At 57.2% G+C, this 16,986-nt stretch overlaps 1 protein-coding gene across 1 annotated transcript; it reads left to right on the forward strand.

Annotated features, from left to right (window-relative positions):
• The first annotated feature begins 1,977 nt into the window (after positions 1 to 1,977).
• PSMF1 (proteasome inhibitor subunit 1) lies at positions 1,978 to 8,723 on the forward strand. The gene is made up of 7 exons (XM_071446726.1): positions 1,978 to 2,152; positions 3,200 to 3,352; positions 3,889 to 3,971; positions 4,550 to 4,726; positions 5,503 to 5,556; positions 7,379 to 7,537; positions 7,656 to 8,723. The coding sequence occupies exons 1-7, from the start codon at positions 2,024 to 2,026 to the stop codon at positions 7,705 to 7,707; spliced, it is 807 nt and encodes a 268-aa protein (XP_071302827.1). The 5' UTR covers positions 1,978 to 2,023; the 3' UTR covers positions 7,708 to 8,723.
• Positions 8,724 to 16,986: the final 8,263 nt, after the last annotated feature.

Raw genomic sequence — 16,986 nt, forward strand, 5'->3', positions numbered from 1 at the left:
AGGCAATGTGGGCCAGCATGGCACCGTGAGTGCTGGAATAACAGCTTTGATGTAGTGGCAGTCAGTCCCAGGGCCACAGCTCAGGTATGGCAGGGCTCTGGCTCCCAGGAGGGTCCCGTGGTGAGGGGATGCATGGAGCCATCCTACTTTCCTCACTGCTGTGCCCATGGAGAGGCTGATCAGGCTGAGGGAGACTTGGCACCAAAAGTCACTTTCCAAGAGTGGTCTGGGGCAGCTGACACAACACAGTGTGGGAAAATAAATCAAGGATGAACATGGAGGTGAGGCCACAGGAGGACAAACTGAGGGCTGGATGGGAGCAGGTAGTGAGGGGTGGGGGGGTGGGGGGGTGGATGGGGGGTGAACAGGGATAGCAGAAGTTTGGATGGGAAATGGAAAGCTTGGCAAGCACTCAGCAGAGCTTTGGTGTGATCCTGCTGAGACACCAATCCTAAATACCCTGTGCTCCTGCACCTGCAGGAACCTGTGCAGCAGCTCTGCAGGAACGCAGGGGGAGTCCAATAGCAGCAGTGAGATACAGGGTTCCAGATCAGGTTTCTGAAGGGAGAACTGTGATTTCAAACTCTGCCTCAGAACTGGGCACTTAAATGGAGTCACTGGTAGCTCCTGGCCCACCCAGGGCCGGGCTATGCTGGGAAAGTGAAATGTGGATGTCATCAAAGCCTGAAACCGCGGCTGCTGCCCAGGAGTGAGCCGAGCCATGGGGTGGAAATGCTGCTGCTGCTGCTCTGAATCACATCTGAGCGATGGAGAAGCTCCGGCTGAGGCATTTCCTGCTGTTCCCAACTCATCCCCATCCAATGCCTCTCTCATGGAACTCCTGTGCTGAAATCCTGGCCCTGTGGAAAATCCACAGCAACTTTCCTGATGAGTCCAGCTGTCTTCCCTGAAGAAAGGAGTGACAAAGTATGGCAGGAGGTGTGGTGTCTCCTGGTAGTGATTCCCATGGGACCTGCTGGGCTGTGGTCGGTTGTTCAGCCTCAATGACTTCTTGAGAGGGAAATGGAAAGAGCGAGCAGTGCGAGTTAATTAATTGACGCATAATGAAGTCAAGATGAGCATCCCCCAAGGACCTGAAGCTCAGATTAGGAAAGCAGCAGATGATGGTGTTCCCTGGCTTTGTCCCGAGGCCCAACCTCCTGCCAGCCACACTGAGGACACTGGCTCTGGCCCAGGGGCAGGGAAAAAAAAGCCCCTGAATGCCTTTCAATGGCAATTTTAATAGAATTTAGGTGTTATAAGCACTGTGACCCAGACAAGGAGTTATGGAAGGGATGAAACAAACCCATCAATGGCCGTTTGGTGCTTTGATCCCTTTGGTGTCAGCATCAAGGCTTGCTATGGCAGCACAAGCAGACCCAGCATGGACTCAAATGCTTTTCTGATGACAAGAAAGAGCCAGGAGCAGGGAAGGAGGCTCAGAGTGACTAACCGGGAGGTTGCTGGATGGTGCTGGGCAGACACCCTTCACAGGATCATGGAATCCTTTAGGTTAGAAAAGCCCAGTTAGATCACTGAGTCCAGCTATTGCCCCAGCACAACCAAGCCATCACTAACCCTTCTGGCAAAGAAATTTTCCCTAATATCCAAAGTAAACCTCCGCTTGTACAACGTGAGGCCGTTTCCTCTTGTCGTGTCCCTGTTCCCTGGGAGCAGAGCCTGACCCCCACTTGGCTGCTCCCTCCTGTCAGGGAGCTGTAGAGACAAGGCCCCCCCTGAGCCTCCCTTTCTCCAGGTTGAGTCCCCCCAGATCCCCATGTGCTCCTGGTGCTCCAGACCCTTCCCCAGCTCTGTTCCTTTCTCTGCTCCAACCCCTCAATGTCCTTCTTGTCCTGGGGGGCCCGAAACCGACCCCAGAACTCGAAGAGCCTCAGCAGTGCCGAGCACAACAGCACAGGCAGCAGCCCCGCGGCCCCAGGCGGCGGCTCCGGCCCAGCGCAGCGGACGGGAGCCCTCTAGCGAGGGGCGGTGCAGGCCCGGCTCCGCCCCGGCCGCCGCAGCCATGGCCGGTTTGGAGCCGCTGTACGCCTGGGCAAGGCCCGCCATCTCCCGTCCGCAGGACGCTCTGGTCTGCGGCATCCACTGGGAGCTGATTCGGCACGGCTACCGCTGCCTGGGTGCCGGCGACCAGGTACGGCCCGGGCTGCGGTGCGCCGCCGCAGGGGCCTACTAGGCCGCGGTGAAGCCTCGGCCTTTCCTAGCGCCGCTCGCCGGCGCCGCGCGGTCGAGCCGGGCGACCGCTGCCTGGGCCAGGGGAACTGGGCGGCGCTGGCGGTGTTGGGGGCACCCGGGCCAATGCGGGGGCCGAGGGGCCTCAGTACTGCTGTGGAGGGCTGCGGGACTGGGGGTGTCCCGGTATTGGGGGATCCTGGTGCTATAGGGGAGCCCCGCTCTTGGGATAGTGGCGGTGCTGAGATGATCCCCGTGCCGGGAGCGCCGAGGGTCCTGATGCTGGGGGTGGTCTGAGGGATGTCGCAGGACAGGAGATCCTGATGCAATCAGTATAACTCCGGGAAGCGAGTGGAGCTCAGTGGAGCTTGGTGATGAGGCAGAAGTCTGTAAGAAAAGGGAGGTGTCCAGTCCAGTGCTGAGGAGGAAGTGTACTGGGGCAATATCAGAGGGTGGGGCAATGCTGGACCCAGTGCTAAGATGGGGGTCTAGTGAATTGGGATCCTGATGGGTGTTGGGTCAGTGCCTGATGTGGTGTTAGAGGGTAATGGGGAGTTCAGGGCACTGTCACAGCAGAGGACTCTCCCCAGTACCATAGGAGGGGACTGTGTAGGGCAGGGCCCCCCAAGAAACACTGATGTGGGGCTGGGACAGTCATAATGACAGTCTTCCCCCATGCCCCAGACAGCTCTGTATCATGCTGGGGAGGTGAAAGGTGTCTGACAGGGAAGAACATTTTCTCCTGTGTGGGTATTTGTGACTTCCTCCTGCTGGTCATGTCCTTCTCTTCCAGCACAGGGATGCTGTGGGAGGCTGGCAAGCAGGCAGGGCTAGCCTTTAGAAAATCCCTGTTTGTCCTGTCAAAACCTGGAAAGCATTGAGGAATCCCCTCTCAGAGACCTCAGTTCCCTCCTGTATCTCCCTGTGCAGCCAAGACAAGAACCCCAGCCCTAGGAGATCATGCTGGGCTCCTGGGCAGGGTCTCAGCAGCCCATCTGTTCCATTGCAGCCAGGTCCTGATGAAAGGAAGTCAGAGCTGTTGCCTGCTGGCTGGGAAGCCAACAAGGAGGTGTATACACTGCGCTACAAGTCCATGGATGATGCCTATGAGCTGCTGCTGAAGGCCATCATGGTGGAGGACAGTATGATCCTCAATGTCATGGTGAGCACATATGTGGCCCCTGTGGGTTTGAAGTCCTTTGGCTGAAAAGAACACCAGGGCAGTTTCTTAAATGTTGGCTTTTGCTTGTTCTGCCTGGAAAGCGGTGTTTGTCCCTCGGAATAGGGCAGACCCAGGGGGTGTTTTTGTGTCAGATGTGGCCCAGCATGAAGCTGGTCAAACCCTGGCTGTGTCAAGGCAGTGGGACAGTTGGCCTTGAACAGTCCAACACAGGAGCTGCCCTGCTTCTGTCCCTTTCCCAGCTCAGGACTTCTCTGCAGCCCCCAACAAGCACCTGCTCCAGGTGGCTTTGCTCAGTGTTTCACCCTTTGCAGCCTGAACTGGGGAGAGGGAGCAGGGAAAATCTTGCTGTACACTGGGGTTTGCTCCTGGGCATTCAGGCACAGCACAGGGATATGGTGGGAAGCAGGTGGACCCCCATTCCTCGTATCCCAAGCCTAGGGCTGTTGTTGTAGCTTCTCAGTTTCTCATTCCCAGCTCTGCCAGGCTGCTCACTCTGCTTTACCTGTGCTTTTCAGGATCGCAGATCTCAGAAGGTCACAGATGTGACCTTGGCAGTGGCTGACTACATCAACCCAGAGCACCTGGACGATTTCCACAAGTAATTTCAGTTTCCTGGTATTTTCTGCAGGAGCACATTTCCTGCTGGCATGGAGAAGGGGGCAGAAATCAGACTGGGAGGAGCTGGAGGACTTACTCCCCAGTTCAAAACCAGGCCAGCCCTGAAATGCAACCAGAACTCTGTTCCTTGCCTTCCTCTGCACTGGCACAAGAGATATAGAGGACAGTGGGATCATGGGTTGGAGCCCAGGGGAAGGCCACCCCACTGGGGAACAGGCCAGGCCAGCACATTTATTTCCAGAGCACTGTGCTGGGTGGACACTGCCCAGGAATGTGACAGCTTCAGCCACATCCACAGTGTCATGTGCTTTCCTCCAGTGCAGACTGGTTGGGTTGGAGCAGAAGGGAGTGGCTGGGTGGCACTGAAATGGGGTTTGGTGTCCTTGTGTGCTGTTACTCCTTCCTGTCCCCTCTGTGCTGCCAGTGGGGGACACGTGTTGTGCCAGGGACGGTTTGGGTTTGTGTGTCCCCTCCTCATGCCTGTTGCAGATTGTCCAGCACCCCATGTCCTGGTGCCATGGCCACCCCACCCCACCGCCTTCCCTCTCCTTGCTGCAGGGTGTACAAGAATACCGAGGAGCTGAAGACAAGAATCACTTCAGGCATCATTACTCCCCTCGGGCCCCCTGCAGGAAAGGGCAGAAAGGAGCCTGAGTCCAAAGAGGATGTGCCCTGGGATGAGAACCCGCTCCGGTTCCCTCCCCGGCAGCCGATGGGCGCAAGGGCCCCACACAGGTGAGGAAAGAGTGTGTGGCTGCTGAGAGCCCCCTCTTAGAGGGGATGTGGTCCTGGCACTGCTCCCCAAACTACACATCAGGTTCCCATCTCACACATGTGGGATGAGGAGTGAAAAGGATCCAGACCTTTCCCAGCTGGATCAGTCTGGACACTTGGGTTTGATTTAGTTGTTAGAGAGGGATGGGCTGTTCTGGAGCTGTGTGCTGGACTGACAGACCCAGGAGGGAACAGGCAGGGGCTGGGGCTGGGAGGTGAGGTGTGGGGTGAAGGACAGTGGCCCTGCTCCTGTTGGCTGAGGGACCATTGGGGCTGGCAGAGTAAGGACACCAGTGGGAAGGACAGTGCCATTGTGTGGCTGAGCAGCTTTTGGGAGGGACATCAGAGGTGCACCCAGCACCAGTGTCCCCACACTCCTAGAAGTGGGATTGTGTCTCTGGCTGGGACATGCTGGAGAGCCTGGCCTAGCCCAGCACTGCTTAGGGATCCCCTGAGAGGGAAACTCCTGATATACATGGGCAGCTCCTGCTCCAAGCAGTGGGAGCAGCAGAGGGAACAACAGGGCTCCCTTTATCTCAACAAACTGCTGCCACACATGTCAGTGTCCTCATCCCTGGAGCAGGAAATGCTCCCAATGGCAGCCCCCTCGTGCAGGGTCCCACAGATCCCAGGGCCCTCCAGGTGCTGCACTGTTTGCCATGGGAGAGCACCCATGGGCACAGATACGTGCAGCTTCTCTGCTCTTCTTGAACATTTTTCTGTGTCCTATGTTTCAGGCCTTCCCCCTTGAGTCCCTTTGCTGTTGGTGGAGAAGACCTGGACCCTTTTAGGTGAGTATGGCTCTTGAAGCACACCCTGCTCTGCCTTTGGGGGATGTGGGGTAGTTGGAGACCACCAAAACAGTATCCAGCCAAGTGTCTCTGAGTGGGGGCAGTTGCTCAGTGCAAATTGTGAGGGACCAATTGACAGTTGCTAAAGCTCAATATGGTTCTAATATCGTAATAAGATCCCGTCTCTTGCATAGATGATAGGTTGCAATCTGTGTCTGTTTAATAATCAGCTTGTATTCATTTAACACACAGTAATTCCTGCAGTAAATCAAAGCTGAATACGTCGTTAAGTGAATGTAAGCCTCTAATTTAAACCGTTACCAGCTGCTGTGTCTCCAGCCCAGCAGTCTGCAGAAGGGGAGGCTGAAAGCCGAGTTCACAGATTCTCAAGTCCTGTTTCAAGCCTCCCGGCTGTCTGAAGCACTTGGAGAAAGCCTGGGCAGAGGCTGGGCTGTCTGGGAGACTGAGCTTCACAGATATATCCTTGATATTTGGTTTGGTGAGGCAAGGAGAACCTGTCATCTTCCACTCTAGTTAAAAGCACACAGTCAGACAATAACCAGCTTGTGGTGTCGTCGTGGAGTGTCCTGCAGCCCAGAGGAGACTCCTCTTTGGAACCACTCTCCTGTGGGGATGGCATTTTTTCCCCTCTTGCAAGACTTGTTTCTCCATGGGTTTGGCTAGAAAAGGGACAGCTAAAAATGTTCCTGCTCAGCTGGAAAGAGAGGCCTGGAGCTGGGGGGACTGGAAGGAGAGGGGGTTCATTCTGGGGGGAAGGGTGTCCCTGTTTCTCTTGCTGCCTCCAGCGCTTCATCAGAGATTTCTCTGTAAATGACAAAAAAAGATGGTAAATGGAAGCAGATTTGTGTGCTGACACCTGCCAGTGCCGGGACTGGAGACCCAGACTCCTAGGAATATGCTCATGGGACCTGGCTGTCCTGGGGCACTTTGGGCAGCTGTTCTAGCCTAATGGAACTCATTAGCACGGTTGTTAATGACTTGTACGATGGCAGCGGTGTCCAGAGGCTCCAGCCGCATTTGCACAAAGCCGACCATGAGGAATGGCACTCGCAGCGTGGGGCAGCTCCGAGGAGCCGCCGTGGCCAGCAAATGACTTCCAGGCAGTTCTCTGGAAAGGCTTGTGGGAAGCCAGCTGGCTCTTGCAACACCAAGCAGGGCAGGGGGGGAAGCATGGATGGAACGTGGGTCTGCAGAGAGGGCAAGCAGGTCTGGTGCTTCTTGAGGGAACAGCCAGCACCTCTGCTGTGGAGATAGGCTGAGAGAGCTGAGACTGTTCAGCCTGGAGAAGAGAAGGCTTCAGGGACACCTTAGAGCCCCTTGCAGTGCCCAGAGGGGCTCCAAGAGAGCTGTAGAGGGATTTTAGACAAGGACCTGAAGTGACAGAACAAAGGGGAATGGTTCCCACTGAGAGCAGGCCAAGTCAGATTGGATTTTGGCAAGAAATTCTTCCCTGTAAGGATGATGAGACCCCAGACCTCGTCCAGAGAAGCTGTGGCTGCCCCATCACTGGAAGTGTTCAAGATTGGATGGGGCCTAGAACAACTTGGTCTAGTGGAAGATATCCCTGCCTGTGGCTGGGGGTTAGAATGAAATGAGCTTTGAGGTCCCCTCCTACTCAAACAATTCTGGGATTCTCTGCAGGGCTCTCTGTCTTCCTGCCATGGGATGCCTCACTGGCTGGTCTTGGGAGCTTTCCTTCCCACATGCCATGCGTCAGTTAACCCCATGTTCCCATGCTCAGTATTTCTTCAGTTCTCTCCAGTGCCAATCTCATCTCATTCTCTGCCTTTTCTCTCTCCAGAGGTCGGGGTGGGGGAATGATTGTGGATCCTCTCCGCTCTGGCATCCCGCATCCTGGCATTGACCCATCCTCAGGCATCCCAGGCGGGCTTCCCCCAGGAGCTGTTCCACCAGGCGCCAGATTTGACCCCTTTAGCCCCATAGGAGTTGGGCGATCCGGGTAGGTCCTTGGCCATGCTGGTGTTCCAGCCTGCTCCCAGCCTGCCACTGGATCCCAGTGCATCCCTGTTGCTGCAGGCCTGAGCTCTCACTTCTGTTTGCTCTGAATTTCTTTCCAGGCCGGATCCTGACCACCTTCCTCCTCCAGGCTACGATGACATGTTCATGTGAGGAGTCACCATGTGGCTGCTTATGCACAAGTTTTCTGGGAAGCAGGGGCACTTTGCCTCTTCACTCCTCGTCTGATGGATGTGATCTTTCCAGCAGCATTTTCCTTTTCTCCATTTTGGGCCACATTGCCTTGTGTCCCATCAGCTATAAAGGCTTCCCTGTTTGCAGAATGGAAGAGGAGGCAGTAGTAGGTCATTTCTTTCTCTGCTCCTCTGAGGGTGCCTGGCTGTTTGCACCCAGCAAGGTGGGAATGTTTGGTGTGGCTCTCTGGGAACAGCCTGGGTGCTGTGGGATTTCTCTATATCTCTGGGGTGGCAGAACTTGCTGCTGGGGTCCCACAAGTGGTGGGTGTGAGAAGAAGGGAGCTGGCTCCTTGCTGCTCCTCTGCAGGAAACCACAGCAAACTCCTGCAGGGGACAGCTGAAGTAGGCTCCCCACAGAGTGGGGTTCTCACTCTGTATCTGAGCAAGGCGCTGACTGAAGGGCTGGAAAGTCCAACCCACAGGGTCTCCACGAGCAGACCCCCAGCAGCAGCTGGGATTACGGCTGTGCCTGCTGGCTTTGAAGAGCAGCACCAGAAAAGCCTTTGATGTGTATGAGAAGAGACATAGATTGAATTCCTGGCTCACCTTGCCCCCTCTCTTCCCTGAAGCCATGGTGGTTTTCATTCCTGGGGTGTCTGTGAAGCCCTGCAGGCAGTGTGGTGAGGGATGCCCACTGGGCACTGCATGGATCTGGAGTAAGAGGGAGGGAGCTGTGCAAAAGAGGTTTCTCAAACATGTTTTCCTACTGCCAGTCTTGTTGCGTGTGGCTCTGCCTGGCTTGGGGTGGATAGGTGAGATCTGCTTGGCTTAGGCTCCTGAGCATTCTAGAAGCCTCCCTTCCCTACAGATTCCCCAGCTCAGTTGATTGGGGCCTGCAGTTCATCTCTCCTGTCAGGGGCTCAAACTGTTTTTCTTCTCATGTTTGATCTCTTGGAAGAATTTTCATAAGACTGAAATAAAAACCTGACAACAGTGTTGTGCTGGTGCATACTGGGGTGGCCCCTCTGTTCCCTACTGTGCAAAGGAAGCCCCAGAGCCCTTCCCGAGGCAGAGGATTCATGTTGGGAACCCGCTTTGTACCTTCCCCTGAGCAGCAGCGCTTTTCCAAGAGGATGCAACTGTATTAGGAAAATGAAGTGGAGAGCAGCCCAGCCCTGCTCCTGCAGTAATTGCCTCTCCGGGGCATTGAGTGCTGTTAGAACACTGCACGCAGCTGCGTTGGCAGAAATATAAAGGGGGAAGGGATCCCCCCATCTATCTCTTTTCCCAAAAGGCTTTTTCCTTTTAAAACCTCTTTGCCTACAAACGCAGTTAATAAAGCTGTGTTATGGTGTGTGCCACCCTGGGCCCTGCACATGTGGGAGCAGGGAAGACCAGCTGGAGAAATCTGGTTGCTGGGAGGAGTCAGAGCAACTCCTGCATCTCCCCAGGGCTCATGCATGGACCCCCATTCGTGGAGGGGCTGGTTCTGAGCCCAGACCCACTGCACAACCCAAAGGTTTTTTGGGGGAAGTCACAACTGCAGACCCACGGGTGGGCTGTGGGCAATGCCCATGACCAGAGCAGCATGGGAGGGATGGAGAGAGACCCAGGCTGGGTGAGGCCATTACTCTTGCTTGTCCCCTCTATCCATAGCTTCCTTCCAGGAGAAAGAAGCTCCCAACTTGCTGCTGGGGTTGAAAGACTGGATGAGGGACAGGAAACAGCTTTGGCCTCATCGAGAGGCCCTCTCTGCAGGGGGCGGCTGTTTTCTGTTCCTGAATTAATCATGTTCTGCGACCTACCGGGAGGGAGAGGCGCAGCCGGCTTTGATGGGGCCAATTAAAGCGAGTCAGCGCGGGGAGAGGCTGCGGCAGAGCGAGGAACCGGCTTTTGTCTGCAGCGCCCGGCCCCGGCGGGTCCGTGGTGTTTGTTGTGCAGCTGGGAAACAGGTGGCAGAGGAGGGGAGTGGGTTCCAAAGGGGACAAGTGTCTGCTGCAGGCCTTTGCCTGAGCCTCTGGGCTGAGCTGTCCACTCTCCAATAAGGATGGGTAAAGCGAGGCAAGGATCCTCCTCTCACAGGACAGTGGGAACAGGAGACCATCCCCACAGCTGGCTTGGGTGCCACCAAAGGAGCTGGAGCATGGCAGAGGTGGCTCCTGAGGACCAGTGATCCCAAGCACATTCCTTATTCCATCTGTAGGGCTTGTGGCCAGCACAAACCCCACTCCCTGAGAATGGCTGGGGGACAGCCGCCCCCATTGTGGGTTTGCTCCACAGTGGCTGCAAGGGCCAGGTCTCCCTTCAGCAGGAGGGACAGTTCAGGCCCTCGGCCATGTGTCCCTGTCCCCAGCACTGCTGTTTGTGCCCTAAGTGACATTAACATGCACGGGAGCACAGTAACACACCCCGCGTTAATTTTTATGGGGAGGCTGTCAGGAGTGGCTGGGTGTGCGGTCTTGGCACGGGCTCAGCCTCCCTCCTCCAGCAGCAGCACTTCCACTACACGTTTGAAGAGAGGCACTGGATTATTGGTAATGGCTCAGGATCCCCAGAGAGTCCTTCAGGCCATCTGCCAGCCCACCCAGCCCACAGCACCTGCCTGCATGCTCCCGATGGGATGGCAGAACCCCCGGCGTTGCTAATTACCCCGCAGCCGGTGCTACATCCCTTGGATCCTGGGTACAGGGAAGCCGTGTGTGTGGCCCAGCAGGAAAACAAAGCAGCCCCCGTTATATGGAACTGGGAAAGGCACTCTGGGCCCTCCCTGCTTGCTTTGCTCACTCCTGGCACAAAGAAAGACACCCCCAAAACACCAGCACTGGGGGACTGGAGAGCCATTGACCCTCTTTCCACTCAGGCTGCACAGAATCAGCCTTTCCCAGCCAGATTTTTCTCAGCACTTTGAAATATTTTGGATTGCTTCCTACTACTCCCCTGCACATTAAGCACCACATGCTAGTGCCTCTTTCCCAGTGCCTGCCAGAGTGATGAAGGAACAGCCAGGTCAGACAGCTCCATGTCTCTCTGCCACAGCCACCCTACACCTCAGCCTAGGGGAGGTTGTGTACAAGATCACATCCCAGCCCTGGAGGTCTCAGTGGGGAATCTTCTTTAATTGTGCTGTTCCTTCACAGTTTGTTCATTGTAAATATATCTCTCTCCATGTAGAGGCTTCCCCCCAGTCCTGCAGGACTCAAGGCACAGTCCAGCAACGTGCTGACAAAGCAGTAACAGCCCCTTCCTGCAGTTTCTTGAACAGCCTCATGGCCTAATCCATGGAAGTATTTCTTGTGCTCACATACAGCAGGTGCTTAACAGCTGTAACCTTCACCAGGCTCAGCTTTTCATCCTGAAAACACCCCTTCCATCTTATTTAAAGCAACAAAAAAGGGATGAGGTTGATTTCTTCATCTAACGGGTTTATTTTACTAATCCAGAAATGCAGGGCCAGTGCTGAGTTGCAGGAGGGACATCTGCCTTCTCAGGGCAGAGCCTTGCTTGGGAAGACTCAGAGCTCCCCCTTTCTCCCCTTTTTCTCTTCTTCCCTTTCCTCCCCTCTCTTCCCTCCTTCCCACAGCATCACCCCCTCCTCCACCCTAGAGCCCCACAGTGACAGCCACAATGACATTTGCCCCTCCGTGTTCTCCTTGGACCCTTCGTTTGGCCCCTCAGGCTCTGATTAAAGCCATTTGTCCCAAGGCTGTTGGGTACAGGCAGTGTTTGTCTGGGGACAGTGGGGCACAGCCACCCATTTCGCTCCAAGTGTGGTTTCATCCCAGGGAAAGGTGCCTGGGTGCCAGGATTGCAGGTGTGAGGTGATTCAAAGTTGTTCCCTGGGATCCTACAATAAATACAGAGCGTGGCTGGTGATATGGTGACAGGGAGAGAGGCATGTGGCACTTCACAGCAGCGGGAAGAATAATCTGTGAAGCATTTATGGAAACACAGGGCAGAGGACACCATTCCCAGCATACAAGGAGACACTGGAAGCCCTGGAATAAAACCCAACCCAGACAACCAGATGTAAAAATCACTTTTCTTTGTGTCACGCTGTCTGGAGGTACTTGTCCCTGCCTGAGAATGTCTGAAGTGGGTAGCTTATGAGATAGATTGAAAACTGGTGGCAGTTCATGATAAACAGCACCTTTTGTGGGTCTGCATTTTCCAGTGGGATAATTATTTCCCTTTCCCAGCACACTGCTCATAGCCATTTCTCTTTCCACAGAACATTGTGCTTTAATGACGCTTCACGTTTAATTCCCGAGATGCAATTTTGCCTTCACACCACAGACAATGGCCTTGAAAGGCCAGCCTGGGGACACCCCAGCAGCGGCACTGCCAGGCCAGTGTGGGACACAACCACCATGTCACCTCGAGGCACTGAGAATCATCCACTCTCTTCTGTACAGAGCACCATGGGTTTGGAAGAGGCCATTCCGGGGCTGCTGGTGGTAGTGGGATGCTTGGCACGGTGCAGGCGTGTCCTGGCCTTCATCCTGCTGTGCGGAATGGAGCTGGTGGGCTGTGAGGGCTGGGGGGTGGCAGGGGGCTGGACCCCGCCCCACAGGTGGTGGGCATGCTTGCTGCCTCCTCTTCTGCCCGGAGCAGTGCAAGCACCAGAGCTGTGCCAGAGTTTTACAGGAAACTATTGCTAAAAATGGTCACTGATGGCAAAACCAGGTGTGTAGGGAAGAGCAGTCAGGTGCTGGCTGTGGGAAGGAGCTCAGCCTCACATCCAGCCCAGGCTGCAACCGACCGTGGCACAGAAATCCCATGGCTGCCTTGGTTGTGCCCCTGCCATGATGCTGGTGGCAGGATCCCATCCAGGAAGGTGCTGGGGAGGCAACAGGAGGTCCCAAGGCAATGCTGTCCCAGTGCTGGTGGCGGGGAACAATCCGGCCAGGGCCATGCAGTCTGGTGGAATACCCCAAAGCCTCAATCGTCCGGTGTTGTTGGGCCGGAGCACCATTCAAGAAGGGTTCAAGGAGGTGAGAATGGTGGCTGAAGGCTGGTGTAGGCAAAGTTTCACCCAATGGTATCGGTGTTGGAGTGCAGCAGGGGGACCCCCTTTCTGCCAGTGGCGGGGTGTCCCTGGGGTGCGCACAGCTAGGAGCCGGGCCCCTCGGGGGGCTGGGGTGGGGGGCTCAGCTGGCTCTCGAGCAGCGCCCGCGTCCCTTCAGCTGACACCCTCCGCAGCCGCAGCCGCACCGAGCCATAGGTGCCACCGGTGCGGCGGGCGGCCCGGGCGCGGCGGCGGGCGGCGGCGGCGGCCAGCAGCAGGGCGGCGAGCAGGAGCCCGCCCAGGGCCAGCAGCGCCAGCCCGGCCACGGTGCAGCGGTCGAGGCGGGCGCGGAGCCGGGCTGCCCGAGCCTCCAGCCGCTCCATCTGCCGCGCCGGCACGGCGGGGTCGGGCCGCGCCGCCCGCGGAACGGCCCCCGCCAGCACCACCAGCGCCGCGCCGCCCAGAGCACAGCCCAGCGCCAGAGCCAGCCCCGGGCCCGCCGGTACCGGCCCCCCCGAGCCCGCACCGGCCCCCGCACCCGCCGCCGCCGCCTCGTCCGGGCTCCGCAGCTCCGCCGCCCGCGGGGACGCCATGGAACCGCCGCCGGCCTGCGCGGCCGAAGGTGAGCGGTCGAAGCGGGACGGGATGCTCCTCTGGGTCGGAGACGGGTCCCCGAATCGGGATGCTTCCCCAAAGCAGAGCCGAACCCCGAGGGCGGGATGCTTCCCCTCCCCGGAGTCTCTTCCCCAGTCCGGGCTACCAGCCCCACCCCGCAGGTCTCCGAACCGGGCTGCTCCTCCTCCTGGGATCCCGCTCAGCCGAACCGGGCAACCTTCGCAGCGGAGACCTCGCCCGGACTGTCCCCCTTCCCCGGAACCGACCCCCAGACCGGGCTGCTCTCCTTCCCTGAACCCCCACCTGCCTCTCCGGACCGGGTCGTCCCACCTGGCTCTCCCCCTTCCCACACCAGGCTCCCACCGCGCGACCCACCTTCCCGAATCCGTCTGAAACCCCCTGTGGGGACCTGTGTCCCTGTGACCCCACTAAATTGCCCCTCACGGGACCCTCTTCTCCTGCCGGGGTCTGCCCTCCCGTTCCCCGCTCCCGCACCGGGCTGTGGCCCCGCTCCGCGCACCGGGCTCCGCTCCCGCTTCTCCGCTCGGTCTGCCCTCCCCGCCGATGCCCGCACCGAGCTGCCCCGCTTCCCCTCCCGGTCCCCCGCGTCGGGCTGCCTACCCCCGCCGCCTCCCCGGCTCCCCGGGCAGGTGCCGGTGCCGCCGCGGGGCGGGCGGTGGGTGCCCCGAGCTGCGGTCGCGCACGGCCGCCGCACGCACACGCACACACACACACGTACGGGGGGCACACACATGCACTCGCATGCACACGCCCGGGTGCACACCGGCACCTGCCGTGCACGTACCCTGTGCGACAGGGACCCTCTGTGCACCCCCTCGGCAGCGCCGGGACCCTCCGTGGGCACCCCCGGAGGCTGCGTGGGGAGGGGCTTTGGAGAGCACAGAGCAGCACGGTGGGTTTTGTGTGGGGTCTGCCTGGAGGACGTGCCCTCCACAACCAGCAGTCCCCTGTGGGACATGAGGTGGAGCAGGGCTGGGGACACTGGGCTTGCAGCATGAGCATCCCCAGCCCCAAAGACAGCAAGGAGAGGTCTCATATGGACGTTGTCCAGACTGTCCCCAAATTCTCAGGAAAAGTGGGTGTTGACCTGGGTTTGTGCCAGGTATGATATGCCCCAGCCTGGGACAGAGGAGTTCCTGACCCCTGCGGTCCCACCACAGTCCCACCGGGCTTAATGCCCCCCCTACACACACACACACACACACACACACATGTTATTTATTCCATTTTCCCCAGAGCATTCATTGGTGCCTGCACTCTTCTTCTCCCTGACCTGGCACCAGAGCCAGGCACGTGCCCCAGCAGTGACCTGCTGGCAGCCACACGCTTTCCCTCATTTGTTAATATGACGTGGTCTATTTCCACATTTGGAGCAGTGCCTGGAGATGTGGATATAAATCCCAAGCAATAGCTGGTGGGCTACTGACAGCTGCTGGGAAGGTTTGTCCATCACTTTGCCATTCCCTTCAACACCTTCACATGCTTCCAGCATCTCCACAAGCACACCTAGTGATGCAGGTGCTGGGTGAGCTCAGTGCTGGGGCTGCAGGGATGATGCTTGTGCCCTGCAACCTGTCCCCATCGTGTCCTGAACCCTGTCTCCACACACAGTGTGTTCCTCTGCAGCTACACTGGGCTCTGTGTTATCCATAGTGTCTGGGCACTGCTCTGTGTGATGTCAGATGGAAATTTCTTGCCACCTGTGTCATGACAGGGCAGGAATTTTCTTTGAAGTCTCTGCCAGATACAGCTAAAATGGATAAAAAATGGTCAGAGAGTTTTAGAGCGTGCCACACAAATAAAGAGGTGCATTTGTGTTTTCTGAGGGCTGGACAGGTGCAACACCATCCAGGCTCAGCACCTATCCAGGCACAGTGTCTATCCATGATGCTACTGGAACTCTCTAGACCAACACATGGCACCTCTCAGTCTCTGAGCTGCAGCAGGAGCATGGAGCTGCCATGGCAGGGGGCTTGGAATGAGATGATCTCTAAGGTGACTTCCAACCCAAACCATTCCGTGACTTTGTGACTCTATGAAACACAGAGGCTTCCCAGCACAGTGTCCTCAGAGATGTAGCCAGAAGAGGGCCGAGAAAGAAGCAGAATTAAAAATAAATGTAAGTGCATCCTGACACGTTAACTACATTTAGAGAGTCTTTAGTACCAACCCACTCTGCAGGAAGGCAGGAGATGCTTGGAGACAAGTAGGTCATGGGACACAGATTGTCCCAAATCAGCAAGAAAAGATGGATTTGGAGCAGGCAAGCATATCTCTGTGAACAGATGGGCAGGAGCAGATCTGCTGCCTCACCATCGCCAAATTCCCTGGGAAGACAGAACTGCCACCAGTTTGCTCCTGAGCAGAGCTGTGGTCAAGCCCTCTGTTCTGGAGCACCCAAACCCTGGTGCTGCCCATGCACCCAGGGATGCCAAGGCCAGGAGCCTGGCCAGGATGGGGATTTGTGAGGCAGAAGCAGAGGCACTCCTGCTGTGGCTCCCACCTGCCTTCGTACAAGGACAGGGCTGAGCCTGTCATGGGGTCAGGGCTCCATGCTGCCCAGGGGCTGCTCCTGCACCCCAATCCCACAGCAATGCTCGAGGGGCCACCTGTGAGGGATGAGGTGGAGGGATGCGTCCTGCTGGCATTGCTGCTTGCACTGTGCTACCCCAGGATCCCACTGCCATTGCTGGATGGGAGCTGGAGGGGACCCCAGGCCTTTGAAGGGGCCTCAGGGTAGCCCAAAATCCTTCCTGATCCTGAGGATGGGGACTGGCAAAGGCCACGCCATCCCCAAGGTGCTGGCACTAAGAGAAGGGGAGGAGAGACTGAGACAGCCAAGATCTATGCTGCCAGTGCAGGAGCAAAGAGAGGAGGGAGACAGCCAAGGTCAGAGGGAGCACTGCCAAAATTCACAATGAAACTGCAGGAGTGCTGGAGGAGAGAGACAGATGACTTGGAAAGAAAAGGAAAGAGGAGGGAGGGAAGCAGTCTGGGAGATGGAACAGGGTGAAGGAGCCAGACGGGGAACCAGGGATGGGAACATGTAACTCCTCAGACAAAATGATTGAACATTGCTCTCAGGACAGCAAATGGGAGCCTCAGGCAGGCAGAAGAGGACAGCAGGAGCAGGAATGTGATGGAGCTAGACAGGACCTGGTTCTATTCCCTAATACAGCCCTGTGCAGCACAGCCCAATTTTGGGGAGTTCACAGCTGTCTGGTGCCCACTGGCAGTGCTGACCCCTATCCAGCCTCACCACCGAGGTGAAGTTTCATTCCTGCCTCCTTAGCATTCACAGCATCCCATGGCAGAGCGAGGACTCGCAGCCAGCACGGCTCAAGGTGACTCAGAGGTCAGGGAAAAAGCAGCCAGGCAATTCAGGAGCTGGCTCTACATCACCGTGAGATCCAGCAATTTGGGAGGACCAGAGATGCCCAGCACATCACAGCCTCCCTGCCTGTCACTGCCAGTCCCTGTGTACCCCAGACATAGCATCCCAGTGCTCCCCATGGATAAGGGGGGGGTTCTAATCCAGCAATCTGCTCCTGGGAGCTGCTGCCACCAGCAAGGCCGGCAGGGCTGGACATGAGCCTTGGTGCTGGAGCTGCACAG

Source organism: Agelaius tricolor, unplaced genomic scaffold (assembly GCF_023055355.1).
Source record: "Agelaius tricolor isolate 1412-34295 unplaced genomic scaffold, bAgeTri1.0.p SCAF_23, whole genome shotgun sequence".
Taxonomy (NCBI): domain Eukaryota; kingdom Metazoa; phylum Chordata; class Aves; order Passeriformes; family Icteridae; genus Agelaius; species Agelaius tricolor.